We start from the raw sequence: 17,656 nt of genomic DNA on the forward strand, positions 1-17,656 counted from the left end.
TTAGTGTCTTGTTTTCTTTATAAGTATTTGTTTGTTAAATAAGCATCCATGGAAATGGATCTGTTTTGCATGCTCATTCAAAATGAGGAAACATGCCCATGAAGGTTAATAATTCCATTGACGAAAGCAGGCAAAATCATTCATATATTTTCTATTGTTATTTTATTTCTATTCTGTTCTATTCCTGCTCTATTTATAATATTGAAAGACAAAGTAGCATTCTATTAAAAGCTGCAACACTCTGAGGTGAGAAAGATAAATGACAATATCTGCTTTCCTATGAACACTTCATTTACTCATTTTAATATGAGTCTCTTTTCTGTTTTTACTCTCAGCTTTTACTATAGCAATAGCTTGTACATTAAAGAATAAGAAGAGAGCTTGTACAGAAGTCAACTTTAGCACTCAGATTATGAGGGGGAGTGTTTTGAAAAGAAGTTCCTTTGGAAATGGTTTCATTAGGTGCATCACAGACACAATAAATGAACCTGAAGCACCACATTTTACATCCTTACCAGTGTATTTTGACCACATGCTGAAACCCACATTGACGTCAAACCAGCAATGATTATCTTCTAAACGTGTAAACACATACATGAACGGCACACAGCAAACATATGCAAAATTCACATTTTGTGGTCATATTCAAATTAAAATCTGCTGTGGAGTGGTGTTTGTTACAACAGAGACTGTCAAGGAAGTAATTAACCAATAGTAAATTCAAATTCTTTAATTAAAATAATTATATAAGCACTTAAAGGGTTAGTTCACCCAAAAATGAAAATTCTGTCATTTATTACTCACCCTCATGCCGTTCCACACCCGTAAAACCTTCATTAATCTTCGGAACACAAATTAAGATATTTTAGTTGAAATCCGATGGCTCCGTGAGGCCTGCATAGGGAGCAATGACATTTCCTCTCTCAAGATGCATTAATGTACTAAAAACATATTTAAATCATTTCATGTGAGTACAGTGGTTCAATATTAAAGCGACGAGAATATTTTTGGTGCTCCAAAAAAAACAACAACAAAATAACGGCTTATTTAGTGATGGCAGATTTCAAAACACTGCTTCAGGAAGATTCGGAGCATAATGAATCAGCGTGTCGAATCTGCTGTTCGGAGCACCAAAGTCACGTGATTTCAGCAGTTTGGCGGTTTGACACGCGATCTGAATCATGATTCGATACACTGATTCATTATGCTCCGATGCTTCATGAAGCAGTGTTTTGAAATCGGCCATCACTATATAAGTCGTTATTTTTTTGGCGCTCCAAAAATATTCTCATCGCTTTATAATATTAATATTGAACCACTGTACTTACATGAACTGATTTAAATATATTTTTAGCACATTAATGCATCTTGAGAGAGGAAATGTCATTGTTCTCTATGAAGGCCTCACGGAGCCATCGGATTTCAACTAAAATATCTTAATTTGTGTTCCGAAGATTAACGAAAGTCTTACGGGTGTGGAACGGCATGAGGGTGAGTAATAAATGACAGAATTTTCATTTTTGAGTGAACTAACCCTTTAACAGAAATATTCACAATTCTGTATTCTAAATTTTGACAATTTCATGGAATTCTTTACTCTAAGAAAAGTCTGTATTGAATTTTCACAGGTGCTTTACCAGAGTCTTTTTTTACATTTTATTTTTCTCACAGCGTTTGACCTTCTGGGCTATGATCCACAGGTACAGTTTAAAAAATGATATAATTTTGCATTGATGCAGAAGAGTATAATCTATTATTATAGTCTGAGCTACTATAATTCTTACACCCTGTCTACACTGAGTCTGTCTACAACTGCTTGAGGCTGTCTAGTTTACTTTAAGAGAGTTTCACATTTTGTTCTACAACATAAATTGAGCACAGATGATGCATTGTAGTCCTAATATATTTGTCTGTACTTCCATGCATTGTGTAACTGTTCTTAAACTAATGAGGTTGATCTTTAGCAGTGGAAAGAGGTTGTGCAGGCCCAAATGTTAAGCTCAAATAATTTTTGAAAAAAAAAAAAAAGCATCCATCCATAAAGTAATCCATACAGCTTCAGTGGGTTAATAAATCATTAAAGTTGCCCAAGTCGTCATGCACAGTATGCGTACGGTCGTCCACCGGAAGCTAGTTATTTGAATTTATAAAGTTTTAAATATGGATATTTTTCTTTCAAAAACCCATCACTTTGCTTCTAAAGGCCTTTGTTAACCCAATGGAGACGTATGCATTACTTTGATTACTTTGATTTCTAAATGCAGCCCCCCCATTCACAACCATTATAAACCTTGAAGGACTAAGGATATTTTTAAAAATATCACTGATTGTGTTAATCTGAAAGAAGGTAGTCATATACACCTAGGATGGCTTGAGGGTGAGTAAATCATGGGATAATTTTAATTTTTGGGTGAACTAACCCTTTAAAGACAGTTTTATTGATATCCATTGATTGACATCTTTCCTCCATTCTTCTCATATATAGTACCTGCCTGCTTTTGAAAGACACCTCAGCCCATGATAGGAAAAGGACAATGGCTTGGCCAACATAGCCAACTCTGCGTTAAATAAAGAGACATTTCATTATTGGTGAAGCAGTAAAATATAATATTTTATTTTTTAAAAATAAATAAATAAATAAGACCACCATAATAAATGTAATGACACCAACTGGACAGCAAATCTCTAGAGGCTAGAACCATCCAATTACACCATTAGTATAATATAATTGTTTCCTTAATTAAATATAAAATCTGTACATTTCATCAATGCAGTTTACATATACTTGCAGTCTAGGAAATGCTTTTGGAAAAGCTGTTTCATTGTTAATAAAGACTATAGTTAATAGTTGATTATGCATTCATGAATGTATCTGAGCCACTGGAGCAGTCTGAAGATGCAGTTGAGAAAAAGCTGGCTCTAGATAAGTTGTTCACATCTGCAAATAATTATTTGTATGTTACATAAAATATATATGCACACATTTAAAGGGTTATATTAGAGGGTTAGTTCACCCAAAAATGAAATTTCTGTCATTAAGTACTCACCCTCATGTCGTTCCACACCTGTAAGACCTTTGTTTATCTTCGGAACACAAATTAAGATATTTTGATGAAATCTGAGAGGGTTTTTTTTTCCTCCATTGAAAGCAACAAAATTACCAAATTCAATGTCCAGAAAAGTAAAAACATTGTTAAAATAGTCAACGTGACTACAGTGGTTCAACCTTAACGTTATGAAGTGACAAGAATACTCTTTGTATCCAAAAGCATCTTCATGTGAGCAGCACGAGGCATGAGTGATGCTGACGCAGGAAATTAAAAATTGTTGAACAAGTCGTTATTTTTGTTTTGTTTTTGCACACAAAAAGTATTTATGTCGCTTCATAACATTAAGTTTGAACAACGATGTCTTTAAAATTTTTCTGTACAATGTGGTAATTTCATTGCTTTCAATGAAGGATAAAAAAACCTCTTGGATTTCAACAAAATATCTTAACTTGTGTTCTGAAGATGATCAAAGGTCTTACGGTGTGGAACGATATAAGGGTGAGTAATTAATGACAGAAATTTCATTTTTGGGTGAACTAACCCTTTAAGACTTGCTTAATAGTAACAGTTCATAATTTATCAATCTATCAACTTACTTCTCCTATGCATCCTTTGATGAAAGAAACCCAGTCCGCTTGAAGATGATGGTCCTGCACTAGTACTCTGTAATTCAGAGATTTAACATATCAGGTGTTAACTGAGTACAGCTATCATTAGGAAAAACTCATGGATCAGATGCATTTTGTTGGCATTTACCCTGGTATGGATAGAGCTGGTAAGGTTCCTTAGTGACAGCCTTCCTCCCAGTGCCTCACGGATCTGCAACCATATGTGAGAAAATGGGTTAACGCACTACAGTAGAACTGAATGACTCTAAGATCATTTTAAGAATGATTGACACAATTTTACACATCAAATTGCACAATGATGAAAATCAGTTCATACCTTGCTGTCTAAAAGCGTTCCAAACACCAAAATAAAAAATCCCTGTAGAAGTGTTACAAATATATGATGAAAATGTTACTAATGTTTAAATAATACTTGCAATGCAATTTCATATTCATAACAACATTAGAAATAACAAATATCTTTGTGAGGCTTTAAAATTGATTGTTGAAATTGCAGATTATAATTGTTGCATTATTTGTGTTATAATTAATGCTTTATAGTTTGCATTTTTAAAAAAAGCTAAATATAACCTATAAAGTTAAAACAGAAAGACAGAAAGTGATACCTGCAGTGAATTGAGGATCGTAAACACCATATGAACACCCAAGTCACGTGAAAACATGGCTCCAATTCCAAATCCCCATGTTAGACCAAAGATAGGAGTCAATATGGCCACACATCGGGCAGTGACCACCAGGGCATGTTTCTTATCTGGTTGAGTTGCGGCACCAACTCCTCTCCTCAACATCTTACACAGAACCACAATCAAAACCACAAGGTTTATGGCTACAATAGTGAGAGCTGGAATCACAAATGCCAGCAGGGCCTTAGATTCCAACCAGTTCAGCCAGCATGCATCTTGTTTCGTGACATAATTCTGAGATCCAGCTGTCGATGCAACTGTAATGACCGCTATGAGCAAAGGTGCACCATAACCGACTATGAAAGCAATGGCCATCATTTTGGCCCTTGACATTTGGGACAAGACCATGACTGTATGGTAAAAGAGAAACAGCGCTGAAATTAACATCCAGAAGAAAAGTGCCAGGTAAAAGAAGTGCATGAAGAAAACCACTGGACTGCAGCGACCCACTGAGGTTGGCTGCTCTTGTTCTGTGATTGCGGCTCCAATGATGAAACAGATGTTTGCAATCAGCAGGGACACGGCAATGTTGACTATGGACACGTGTCGCATGTAGGATGTGTCATTTCTTGTCATGGACTTCCACACGATAATCTCAATAATGAGGCACAAAATCAAGCTGGCCATTGAAATAGCTACACCAATGTAAGTTATATAGGCCAAGGCTTTGTGATAAAGGGAAAACGGTGACATTAGGATTGAAAAAGAGGTTGTGTGGTCGCATTCACATGTAATCTTGCCAGTTTCGTTCCCTTTTCTGATATAGGGTTTTACTTCACATCCAGTGGAATCCCATGCATCAAGTTTGAAGTTCCAAAAGACACACTGAGGATTTCCCAAAGACTGATTAGTAATGTCAAATGCAAAAGAAATGCTGTTAATTTTTTGGTTCACCTTAACAACAACCACATCTCCATTGATCCGCACATCTGTATTATTGTCATTTTTATTACTAGTATCACGAGTAGGTAGAACATTGTCAAGAGTTGTGAAGACTATGATGGTTATGGGTGTGGGTTTAGAAATCTGTGGTATCAGGATCTCAGTGGATGAGTTTGGCAGGTTTGATATTCCACTATATCTGTCTGCTACAGTTCTATTCAACTCAATAGATTTTTCATTAATCGTAAAATTGCCATCTGTGAGACGGTCACTTATACTCTCAATAGCGGTCAGAAGTGCAGTGCTGGTGTCATCTGTCCTGCTGTTATTGTTCAAATTGTTCCATGAGTTAATAGCTAAGTCCGAAACAAGGATATCCACAGTTTGAAGGAAAGACTGGAAATGAAACAGAAAATCATGTTTAGTACAAACAATTTTTAATTAAAAGGATAATAAAGGGGATAATGAAGATTACTGTATGTACAAAATTAATATTTTAGCATGATAAAAAGTTTTGATAAGCCACAATTGACTGATGTCAATTTCACGCATACATAATGTACAAACCTTCATCACAGACTCATCGATGATAATGGTTTGTGCTGTACCAGCGATTTTTACAAGTATCTCAACAATTGTTTGGACAGTCACGGAAGACTGTGTTATCTCCTGATTATTCTGCACTGTAGCAGTACTGAGCTGAGCCACAACCTTTGGGATGTCCTGTGGAGCCAAGACCTAAATAACACAGAAAAGAAGAAACGTAAATATCAGAAATATTTTAAATGCACATTACTTTTTTTTTTCACCAATACATAGAAAATGAATATTACCTCAACTTGCTTTTCAATGTCTTTGATAACTTGAAGTATACAGTCCCTGTTAATTTCCCTCCATGAACCTAATGTACACTGATAGGTAATGGTGCCTTCCTTGCCTTTTTCACAGGGTCCTGTCAAAACTTCACCTTCTTTCCCATCTCCAAGCGTGTCATTTTTACAGGTCATTACTAGAATAAATATTTTGAGTTTCAAAAACAAAAAACAGAAAAACATTTATTTCTTTCAGACAGCTGAAACAGAAGAACATTCTGCTGCATCAAAGGATGAAAAACTGAAGGTTTACCTTGATTGACTTTATTAATAATGACTGTCCTCTGGGCATAAGACAAGCGCTGCAGTTCTGAGATCTTGAGTTGGCATGTAAAGGTTTTACTACTACAATCTGCACTCCTGATGTTATGCTTTAGTGTGATGCATCCCTTGACTGATTCCATAAAAAGGTAAATAGAATTATTGAAAAAAACAAAACAAAACTAAAACATGGTGAATTCAACAAAACTTGTCACTAAGAATATATTGTCTGTCTGTAAGTACAACCTGGAAGTGTCGGTTCATCACCAGGAGGACTCCACTCAACATCATATTTTGTTTCACAGCATGTCAGTTCCACCGTCTGATCCATACACTGAAACTGTCTTTCGTTTTTACCCACTATGATATTGGGAAGTGGTTCAATATCTATATCTTGCCATTGAATGTAAGGTATGGCCCTTGCTTTTTTACATGCATATCTACCTGCAAGTAAAAAAAAAACTTTTTTTTTTTTAAATTATATATATATATATATATATATATATATATATATATATATATATATATTGTGATGGAATTTTTTAATTAATCATAACTAACATTTCATTTTCCTTGCAGGAATAACATTTACAGTGGTGTGAATAAGTGTTTGCCCCCTTCCTGATTTTTTACTTTTTGATAAACCAGAGTTAAGTTATTTTAACACAGGGCCATGTGGGTTTGGATTTTATTTTCCCTTCATAATAAAAACCTTCATTTAAAAACTGCATGTTGTGTTTACTTGTGTTATCTGTTGTTAGCTTGACCTAGGAACAGTTAACATGTAAGATATTATTAATAGAGCAAAGATACATGTGACTCACCTTTGTCTTTCTCAGTGACGCTTTTCACAGTGAGAATTGTACCACCTTCTGAAAAGGAGTATTTTCTGTTCTGTACTATAACTTGGTCATTCACTGTCCAACTCATTTCACCAACAACAGAATCTGGGATTTTACATTTGAGTGTCATATCTTGCAGAGGATACCATTTTGTTGCAGTGGAAAGAGTTGCTTGTTCTGAAAGTAAAATCCATAAACCGTTTTTTTATTTTTCCCATTTTCATTGAAGGTTTATGGGCCTTTTCAACATTTCTACAAGGAATAATCATGCTTATACAAAATATAAAAATGATAGAAAAAAAAGTTAAGATTAGATGCAGACCCTTACCACTTTCAGCAAAAGCATTCCCAGCTACAGGAAATCCCATGGACGTGAGAGTGTTGGCAACCTTATTGTTTGCCTCTACAAATTCAGAGTTGCTGGGGCTGTTGGTTGTTGTCTTAATTTCATAGTCTGCTATAATGCTACCAGGCCTTTGGAGCAACACACAATCCACAACAATAAGAAGACACTGTATATTACAGTATATTACAACAAGCAGTAAAAACCAAAATAGACCTTTTGAGTGAAAGTATAGATTTTGGACCTTACCTGAAGCCAGTTACTTTTACTGAACCTTTTTTGAAGGTTGACACAGTTTGGTATTTGTCTTCAACCTGTAAAGTAAGAGTAACCACTGTACATTAGGAAGTGCACCTGGTACTGTACCTCTAATAAAAAAATTAATTAAATAAGAGTATGTGTCTTTAAGATGAAATTTCTCTGTGGCAAGGACCAGAGATATATAGACTAAACCTGAGCATACAGAAAATGATCATTTTTTGGGCTGCTCTCCTGTCATTAAACAGATATCTTTATGTCATATGGACAGTTGATTAAGTACCTAATGTGATTAAGCATGACAATTATTGAAGTATAATCAGAAAAAAATCTCTGTTTCAATACTCTCACTAATTAAACCATGATTTACATTTGTAGTAACATGAAATGGAAGAAATGTTAAATGAATTAACATATTTGCCTAAAAAGTACTCAAAAGTACTCTATATTACTCTATTATAAACCTTGCATTAATCATCATGCCCTCTAGAGGCCAAAAGTTCAAACTGAACTGGAATTCTTCACAGTATTTTTGGAATGATTTTATATTAAATTTTATTCAACTGTAATTAAGCATGAACAATCAATATATTTTATACACAATATATGAAACACTCACCGCTGACTGAATTTCTTTAGCATAGCGTTGGTACTTCTCATTAGTGGGGTCGTTCAGACTGGTATCAAAATCTTCTTCTATTCTCATTGACATTTTAACTGTGAACAAAACTAAACAAGACAAAAAAAGTTCATTTATTCATATGTTTAAGTCACTTTTACCATTTACTCACCATAATTATGCAGCAGGACAAACTAATGGTGGTGGATTCAAAAACACATGAGCAGAGAACCAAGAATCTCTGTAAACCTGCAGCCTAGTAATTAAAAAATTCAGATGAGACACTTTGGATTATAAGAATGAGACTGTTTATCCTCGGCTAAAATCAGATTGCCAAACACACTAGAAACAATTTCACTTTCAACATAGCAGAAAGACCTTGGGCTTAACGGTATCTGATTTTCCATCTGATTCAGATTTTTTATGTCAAGGAACATCTATGGATTCAGGAAGCCAACATCCAATTAATTTATGACACAGAGAAGGAAAAAACGGGGCAAGTGTGGTGGAGGTTTGAGATCAATATTATACCCGCAAGAGAAGTCAGATGAGGACTTGATCTTTAAGTTGATTGATAAAGTTTTGAAAAAAGAAGAAGAACCTATTTTGAAAAAGGGACCCTCGTTTGTTCCTAGTTGTGTATCGTTAGTCCAAGGTATTCGTCAGGCAAAAAAACAAAAAAAACAAAACAAAACATGGCCATTCGCCCTGAAGAAGTTGATGAGGCCCAATCAAGCCCTGGAAGTGACAGTGGAAACGTGACTGGTATGCACTAGCATGCTCGCTTTTTTGGCCCGACAGTGGAAACACAGTTAATATAGCCACACATCAGACCATTGACCACCACAGCATGTTTCTCATCTGACTGAGTTGTGGCACCAACTCTTCTCCTCAACATCTTATACAGAACCACAATCAAAACCACAAGGTTTGCTACAATACAGAGAGCTGGAATCACAAATGCCAGTGGGACCTTAAAATCAGACAGCTCAGTCAGCATGCATAATGTTTCATGATTGTTACAGCAGCTCCTATTTGCATGCTTTACGCACACCAATGTCCAGTCACCAATGAACATAATGGTGACTTCACACCAATGAACATAATGCAAAACACTTCTTTATTTACTTTGTTGGTGATGATGGACATCCAACTTGTGGCTTTGAGTGTGTATGTGGCTAAAAACATGCATTCCCTCCATCAAGCCTTCTAACTCTACATGTAAGAAACACCTGTTTAAAATCCCTCTGTGCACATACTGCCCCCACCTGGTGACAGTCCGAAATACATTTACATTAACACTGGCTCCTACACACCAGCCCCATACTTGTTGGTGTGTAACTACAATTATCTCAAATGATTAATTATTCAAAAAAGCCAAAAGCAAGTAGAAGCCAGTCCTTTGTATCTTCAAACAACAGGCAGATTTTGGAAACATGTCTATCCAGTAATCCTCTTTTTGTCTTCAACCGCACAGACTGAACAAATCCCCTTTTGTCCGGATATGTTAGTGATCACGAGTGATTTTGCTAATGACCAGGAACCACGTGGATCAGCTGGATCCATGATGACCACTATATCAACAACAGCAAATTTTCTATGTGACAATCCTGAAGCAATGAAAGATACTCCCTTATCCAGCTTTTCCAAAAGAGATCAGACAGATATTGGACTTCTATGTCTGACATACAAATCGCTTTTTTGAAAAAGTCCTGGTTGAAAAAGTGATTTTTTGATTTTAACTGCTAAATATGAAAGGGTGTGAGAGCTTCCAAGTCGTTTGAATCATCATAAAGCTTTGTTATAGGGTGGTCATTAAGAATAGCTTCAGCTTCACAAAGAATAGTCTGAAAACTCTCATCATCCAAGCATTGTTGTCAAAGAGTGGAGTACATCACTTTCTTTACAAGATGAATGAGCCTTTCCCACCCACCTTTATTTGATCCAGAAGGGGGATTAAAGGACCAATTTAATTCCATCTGGTAGGTGTCACGGATCCCTTGTTCCCCTGGACTCCATTTCCCAAGATCCTCCTGTTCTCCACACCTGCACTCACTTCCCTCGTCAGCTCCTCATCATCACTCATCACCTGCACCTGGACTCTATTGTCAGCACTCCCCTTATATTGCACTCACTCCCTTCACTCCTCGTCCGTTCTCTGTTGTGTTAAGTGTTAGTTTGGTGTTCTTTGCTCATGTTTATTAAAAGTACTTCTTATATTGTGGAAATCCGTATCTGCCTCGTCTCTGCACCATCTACACGTAACAGTAGGAAGGTATGCTGGATTTTATCATGATCCAATGTCTTCAAAGCATTCTTAAGCTCCTTTCTGCTCCAATAAAATTTGTGCCTTTATCATATCTTAAATGCAATACTTGCCCACAACAACACATGAAATGGTGAATGCAATTTATGCAGGAATTTGTATCCAAAGAGTAGGCTACTTTAAGGTGTATTGCACAACTGATCATGCAGGTAAACATAACTCCATATATTTTCACATCACTCTGACATTTCATATCAATAGGTCCAAAGTAGTCCACACTGGTATTGGTAAAAGGAGGCAAATCTGGCATGATTCTTTGCTTTGGTAAGCCATTTTTTGTTCTCCAATATTGCCTTAAAACATTGACAACACATTCAGAGATTACCTTTCTACAAGCAGTATTTGCATTAATAATCCAATTATGTTTTTTGTAATGTTGACAACATGTGGTTTCGTTTCTTCCACCCATTCTAAGGCTGGCCACACACTTGAAGATTTTAAGGCAGCTTTTGAGCCTGATTTGCACCACCCAACGATCTGGGATGTGGGGCTCTACTCCTTTTTACGCCACTTTGCAAGGAAGAAATTTCCTGTTTGAATGCTTCATGTTGAGATATTCCAATAATTGTATCCATCTGTTGGGAAGTTTGTAATGGGCATGCCTCTAAAGGCATCATCAACAGGATTTAATTCTGTTCCAATATGTCTCCATTGTACAATGTCTGTTGCATCCCTGATGACTGACACTTTGTTTGCCACAAATGTATGAAACCTCTTGGTATCATTGGCAGTGTATTTCAATAAAGTTTGGCTGTCTGTCCAAAACAATGACTTGTCCAAACCCAGTTTCTTCTTGAGCATCTTGTCAATTCTGACTGCTAAAACAGCAGCTTCAAGTTCACGTATTGGTTTGGTTTTTTGTTTTAAAGGAGCAACTCTAACATTTTCAAGCATGAAGGAAAGTCTCACCTTTTTGTTTTCATTTTCCAGACATAAGAAAAGTCCACTTCAATTTCACACCGCACAGACATACGCAAACAAACAGGTTTGTTGGCTTTTGTTAGATCAGTGTGTTGCCCCTGTCAGCATCTTGCATTAGTCTTCAAAAATTCAGTCTTTTGTCTGTGAGTCATTTTCTGAATCAGAGGACATTATTCCAAAACAGGATTTTCTTTGAGATGAAGATGAAAAACTGTGCTGTGCTGTGATGGATGGACTTTGAAGGCTGAAAACCTTCAACAGTATTGACTATAGCCACTGTAGCTGAACTTTTCCCTCTACTACTGTAAGGTACAGAATTGACTTTGATTCAATGGGATATGGGTGGTTGTGTATCTTTAATATCTCCAAAGAGAGGATCCATGAAAATCTTAACCTGAAGCTCGATCAAGTCCATCATGTCTGTAAACTTGACGCTACAACTATTCCATCTTGTATCTCACAAGCTGTGGTTTTTCATTTTTCCCTGAGTTGGTAAGAGTTTCACCGTGATGTTCTTAAGGTTCGATGAAACATTAATCTCATCCATAAAGTTTACCATCACATTGCAGTTACCTCTCAGAAACAAAGCATATGCTTACAAACCACTGATGTCATCAGGTTTTATTGCAGGCCAATTCAAAGCCTTTTTCATGTAGGCTGCTGTAATTTTCAACTGATGACCAAAGTGTTCCTTCAACAAATTCTTGGCTTTTCTGAATCCTTGTTCTGGCAGCTTTTAACCAGTTCTCTTGGTTGTCCTCTAGTGTACTTTTCTATAAGCAATCCTGTGCAATTGTGTTCTTTCTTTAAAGGTTTGAATAGAAGCTGCAAACTGTAATAGATCCCCATCCAAGTTGGAAATACTTGAGGAGGTAAAAAAAAGCATTGCCCCACCGATAAACAAGCTGAGCCGTTATATTTGTCTGTTGCTAGATGATTTTGTAGAAAATAACTTGTCCAGTATCAGTTGAATGAACTTGTGATTGAGAGAATGAGAGACTGGTTTATTTTGAACAGCAGTATGCCGTCCTGCATGACTGCAGTTTGTTGCAGCGCATTGCAATTTGAGTAGATTCAGTGGGTGTGATTTTTTTTTTTTTTTACATTTTGAATCATCGGACAGTGTTTTTTTTTTTACTAACACCACTAGTTTGTCTCCTCTCCATAGCAGCAGCATATTGTAATATAGGAAATTAATGTGATTTTAATAATCATGCCAGCAGAAGGTCTGTACTCTTCAATTAAAAAAAAAAAAACAAGGCAAAATCATAGACAGACAAAATCACAAATATTAAGTTAATGTACCTTGATTTTTCTATAAATAACATTAAACAATTATTATGGCAGTGTGTATAAGCAGAAGACAAAACCGTGAATCAGACCTGCACTTCTTCGTATTCTATGATGCAGTTGCCCATCTATGTAGCTAAGCTGGAAAAATAAAATAACAGAAATACATTCATTTATTTTTTATCATGTTAGTTGGTTATGTGATCAGGGTGCCATACTATACTTTATTATACTATAATACTATACTATACTTGTCTGGTTATCACCACACCAAGCTCAATTTAAAATTGAACATTGGTCTGGGGAGTTTGCTATACTTTTCTACTGCACAAGAGGCGTGATCAACGAGCATTATTCACGCAATCAACGATCCTGGTGATGTACTTTGCAGAGCGACGTGACAGCTCCAGACAGGTTTAGTTTATATTTAGTTTGTATTGGTTTGTAGCATTGATCAGCGGTTTGCAGAAGCAGCAATGGCATCGAGCGATTTTTGCAGGTTGTGCAAAAAAAAAAAAAAAAAAAAAACATGAAAATGAGTGGTATTTACACCCACTCGAGCGATTTGTTTGCTAAACTAAAGAAGTCATTCAGCATCGTCGAGATGTTAAAAGGAATTGCCATCGGGTTATACCAGCCAATAGCGAGCAAGGTGGATGAGCCAGTCTGTGATTGGTTCCCGCAAAAAGTGTAACAGACACAGTAGAAATGAATGTACGGGTTTCCAGACTGAGTTGCCGGGCGAAATCAAATCGCCGGCAGATCAGGCTGGGTTTACCCAGTCTAATACTATACTTTACTATAGACCTATTCTATACCATGTTAAACATTTTAAATGTGCTATTTAATTCTAAATGAAAATGAATATTTCTTCTTTTATCTAGGAATAAAAGAAATCTGTTGTTTTTCATATTTTATAATTTGTGTTTATGTTCCTGCAGTATAAATAAACATTCCCCTACCTCTGTATCTATACTTGTTTCTGGAAAATCAAATGTTTCCACAGCACATTCATGGGTCAGCAGGAAAGCCATAATGATTCCTGTGGAGAACTTTAATATATGTCCAGTATCTGAGAAATTGAGAAATTATACATATAAACACATGAACATTCATGGACAAATAAATTGAGACACCTGGGGCCTGATGTATAAACATTGCGTTAAAAAAAGGTATTTAAATGTGTGTAATTTTTCACGCACATATCAGGATATGCAAATGCAAATGGTTTATTGAATTGCCCTTTTTAATGGATGATTAGAACCTATATTTGTAATTAAATTTCCGAATCCAATTAATTATCATTGGGCTTCTGTCTGTCTGCACACGAGGTCTGCGTGCAGCAGAGGTTTTATAGTACTGTGTCTTTGATCTAATTCAAACCGGCCAATGCACTGTTTGATCACTTTCAGGTGTTGTTTCGAGCCACTTTTGAGCCACATGGCTCAAAACCAATGTTTGAAAACAATGTTTGGCACTGGCTCAACCATGAATATTGACCTTGTGGAGCTCCCGACAAACACAGTGATCCAAAATTAATTTGTGGTCAATTGTACCTTGTCCAGCCATGTTTTTCACTGATGTATGTCAGTCAAATCACATCAACGTATTTCTTCAGAACAATTATTCAGGTACGGCTCATCCAGGCACCTTCCATCTGTAAATCAGAAAACTGTCAGGGAACTTCCTCTCGTGCTGATTGGATAGATCAGATCAACACTTTGTTAATAAAACATCATATAATCAATAGAAAATGACCAATTCACAAAAAGAGCTTTCACTCTTTTTGCATAAAGGCTATCAAGAACAGGCAAAAAGTGTATTTCCAGAGGCATTTTTGAGGATGGAGGAAGTCATAATCTTATTTGTATATTGGAATGTTTTTGATCACTCAAACGTCACTTCAAAGCATCATCATCTGGGTTCAAGGGATTTGGAGAATTTATACATGCATCAGGTTTTTTGACAATAAACAATTCTGTATAGGATACACCTGCACATCATTGCTCATAGTTCCTCTGGAAGCTTCCTCACTCCTCACGGTGCAATTAGAGAATCGAGATGTCCTGAGTTTGATTGGTTTTCAGGTCATGGGCTGGAGGAGGGTGGAACGAGGGAACGAAAAAAGTTTTGAGAAGCATGCACTGTCTGCATTAATGGGTCACTGAATCACTGACTGAAACAATTAGTTCAAAAACACGGATTCATTCAGTAATAAAACACTGTTGTGTAATTTTCGAAAACACAACTATTCTGTTTGGAACAGTCTAAAACAAGTCAAAATGGACAATAGTGTGTCTAAAAAATTGTCACTGATATTCTTGTTTACTGAACTGCTGTGTAACATAATTATCATATTTGCAGTCATGCTGATAATCAGAAAAAAACTACTCTTGCTTATGTGATATTGCTTAGCTATATTATGTTATAAAATATAAAAAGAGAACTCATGCAGGGAAAATTCATCTATTTTTTTTATAATTAATTTTAGTGGAATTTCTGACTGTGCTTGATGATATGCCAACACCAAACAAGCTTGCTTGTTGTTAAGCATTATGGAGGCCAAAGGCTAGTTTTACTTTAATTTAATAGCAGTCAAAAACAACATCTGATGCTTAAGGCAAACACTATCATTACTTGGTTGTCACCAATGAAGGGCACTCGATTTGCATGTGATACTGTGGCCCTGTCCTAAATGGAGCCCTAAGCCCTTGTGATCTTTCTCTGAGTCCACACTTTTATGACGTAATGCTGCTTTGACTGTTGGGAAGAGCTCACTTCAGGGCCTGTCTAAATACCCACACTTGCAGTCTTGGCCACTTGAGAGCATGTGCATGCAACAGAAAGCAAGTGTACAAGACTGTCCCAGGTCTGAAAAATGCAAAAGTGCAGTACACTTAATGTCTAACCGGTCCTATGCAAGACTGCAAAGGTCAGGCCGAGCATTGTTAAAGGTGCCATAGAATTGAAAATTGAATTTATCTTGGCATAGTTGAATAACAAGAGTTCAGTACATGGAAATGACATACAGTGAGTCTCAAACACCATTGTTTCCTCCTTCTTGTGTAAATCTCATTTGTTTAAAAGACCTCTGAAGAACAGGCGAATCTCAACATAACACCGACTGTGACGCAACAGTCGGGATCATTAGTATGTACGCCCCTAATATTTGCATATGCCAGCTCATGTTCAAGGCAGTGAACAAGGGCAGGCGGTATTAACGTCTGGATCTGTGCACAGCTGAATCATCAGACGTTATGCAGGTAAGCAAGCAAGAACAATAGCGAAAAATGGCAAATGGAGCAATAATAACTGACATGATCCATGATATCATGATATTTTTAGTGATATTTGTAAATTGTCTTTCTAAATGTTTCGTTAGCATGTTGCTAATGTACTGTTAAATGTGGTTAAAGTTACCATTGTTTCTTACTGTATTCACGGAGACCAAAGAAATGTCGTTATTTTCATTATTAAACACTTGCAGTCTGTATAATTCGTAAACACAACTTCATTCTTTATAAATCTCTCCAACAGTGTGTAATGTTCGCTTTAGCCCATTAGCCATGGAGCATAGCCTCAAACTCATTCAGAATCAAATGTAAACATCCAAATAAATACTATACTTACATGATCTGCTGCATGCATACAGCATGCATGACGAACATTTTGTTAAGATCCATTTTGAGGGTTATATTAGCTGTGTGAACTTTGTTTTTGCAATGTATTATGGAGTCGCGAGCTCGGGGGCAGGGAGCGTGAGGATTTAAAGGGGACACGCGCTGAATCGGCTCATTTATAATGATGCCCCAAAATAGGCAGTTAAAAAAATTAATAAAAAAAAATCTATGGGGTATTTTGAGCTGAAACTTCACAGACACATTCAGGGGACACCTTAGACTTATATTACATCTTGTAAAAAAGCATTCTATGGCACCTTTAAATGGGACGGTTTAGCCTAGACTGTTCTTGTCTCCTAGGAACTGTAACAGCTGCTGTTGATGAGTGTTATTATTAACATGTCTTTTTGCATGTCACCACAACAATGTGACTGCATGTGGGTCACCTGCTAGACAAGTTTAATTTTCTCTATTATTTCCTTGTTTTGTTAACAGAGGCGAGAGCAGCACTTTAACAAAAACATTGTAAGGCCTTGTGGGCTTCATTATGAGGAGTAAATCACATATTTCACATATCTCTCTCTCACACACCCACAATTTTTTTTCCTTAATATAGAACAGGATTATGTCGTAATAAATTACAGTGACACAAACTGCAAGCACAAATAAGCACTGGTTGCAGAACAGTCAACTACAAACTGCAATTTTACTTAACTGAATTTAGGTAAAATTTCAAATTGCAAATGCTTTTACATTAATAACAAACTCACAGCAAACCTTCAGAAGTACAACATAGAATAGTACAATTCAAAGTCAAGGTCAGCATTTCTTTCTATGAATGTATTTTAAAAAGGCAGTTTAATTCTTAGGAGAATAAACACGCTGATTTTTTAGTCCTACCTGAAAACGACCATAAGGAGTTGGTGAACTTGTTTCTCAGGGTCTGAGATTTAGTTTCCTTGTCAAATGATCCGCCTACAAAATCTGGCTGGTGCAGGTCACGACAGTATTGTACTTTTTTTTTCTTCTAACCAGCAGATGGCAGAATTCAGAAGTTTTT

At 36.3% G+C, this 17,656-nt stretch overlaps 1 protein-coding gene across 6 annotated transcripts; it reads right to left on the minus strand.

Moving 5' to 3' along the window:
* Positions 1–2,586: 2,586 nt before the first annotated feature.
* LOC125278254 (adhesion G protein-coupled receptor F5-like) lies at positions 2,587–17,579 on the minus strand. 6 transcript variants are annotated; one of them, XM_048207267.1, is made up of 17 exons: positions 17,497–17,579; positions 14,533–14,633; positions 13,939–14,048; positions 13,069–13,117; positions 8,440–8,549; positions 7,812–7,876; positions 7,548–7,693; positions 7,202–7,396; positions 6,624–6,839; positions 6,370–6,510; positions 6,078–6,253; positions 5,812–5,982; positions 4,285–5,640; positions 3,996–4,037; positions 3,807–3,869; positions 3,647–3,713; positions 2,587–2,938 (listed from the first exon to the last, which is right to left on the minus strand). In XM_048207267.1, the coding sequence occupies exons 2-17, from the start codon at positions 14,543–14,545 to the stop codon at positions 2,853–2,855; spliced, it is 3,006 nt and encodes a 1,001-aa protein (XP_048063224.1). In that variant the 5' UTR covers positions 14,546–14,633; positions 17,497–17,579; the 3' UTR covers positions 2,587–2,852. The 6 variants fall into 6 exon arrangements, with proteins under 6 accessions (XP_048063224.1, XP_048063225.1, XP_048063226.1 ...); XM_048207268.1 differs by lacking the exon at positions 17,497–17,579 and adding an exon at positions 14,970–15,061; XM_048207269.1 differs by lacking the exon at positions 17,497–17,579 and having other exon boundaries at positions 6,624–6,821; positions 14,533–15,074.
* Positions 17,580–17,656: the final 77 nt, after the last annotated feature.

Source organism: Megalobrama amblycephala, linkage group LG11, assembly GCF_018812025.1.
Source record: "Megalobrama amblycephala isolate DHTTF-2021 linkage group LG11, ASM1881202v1, whole genome shotgun sequence".
NCBI lineage: Eukaryota > Metazoa > Chordata > Actinopteri > Cypriniformes > Xenocyprididae > Megalobrama > Megalobrama amblycephala.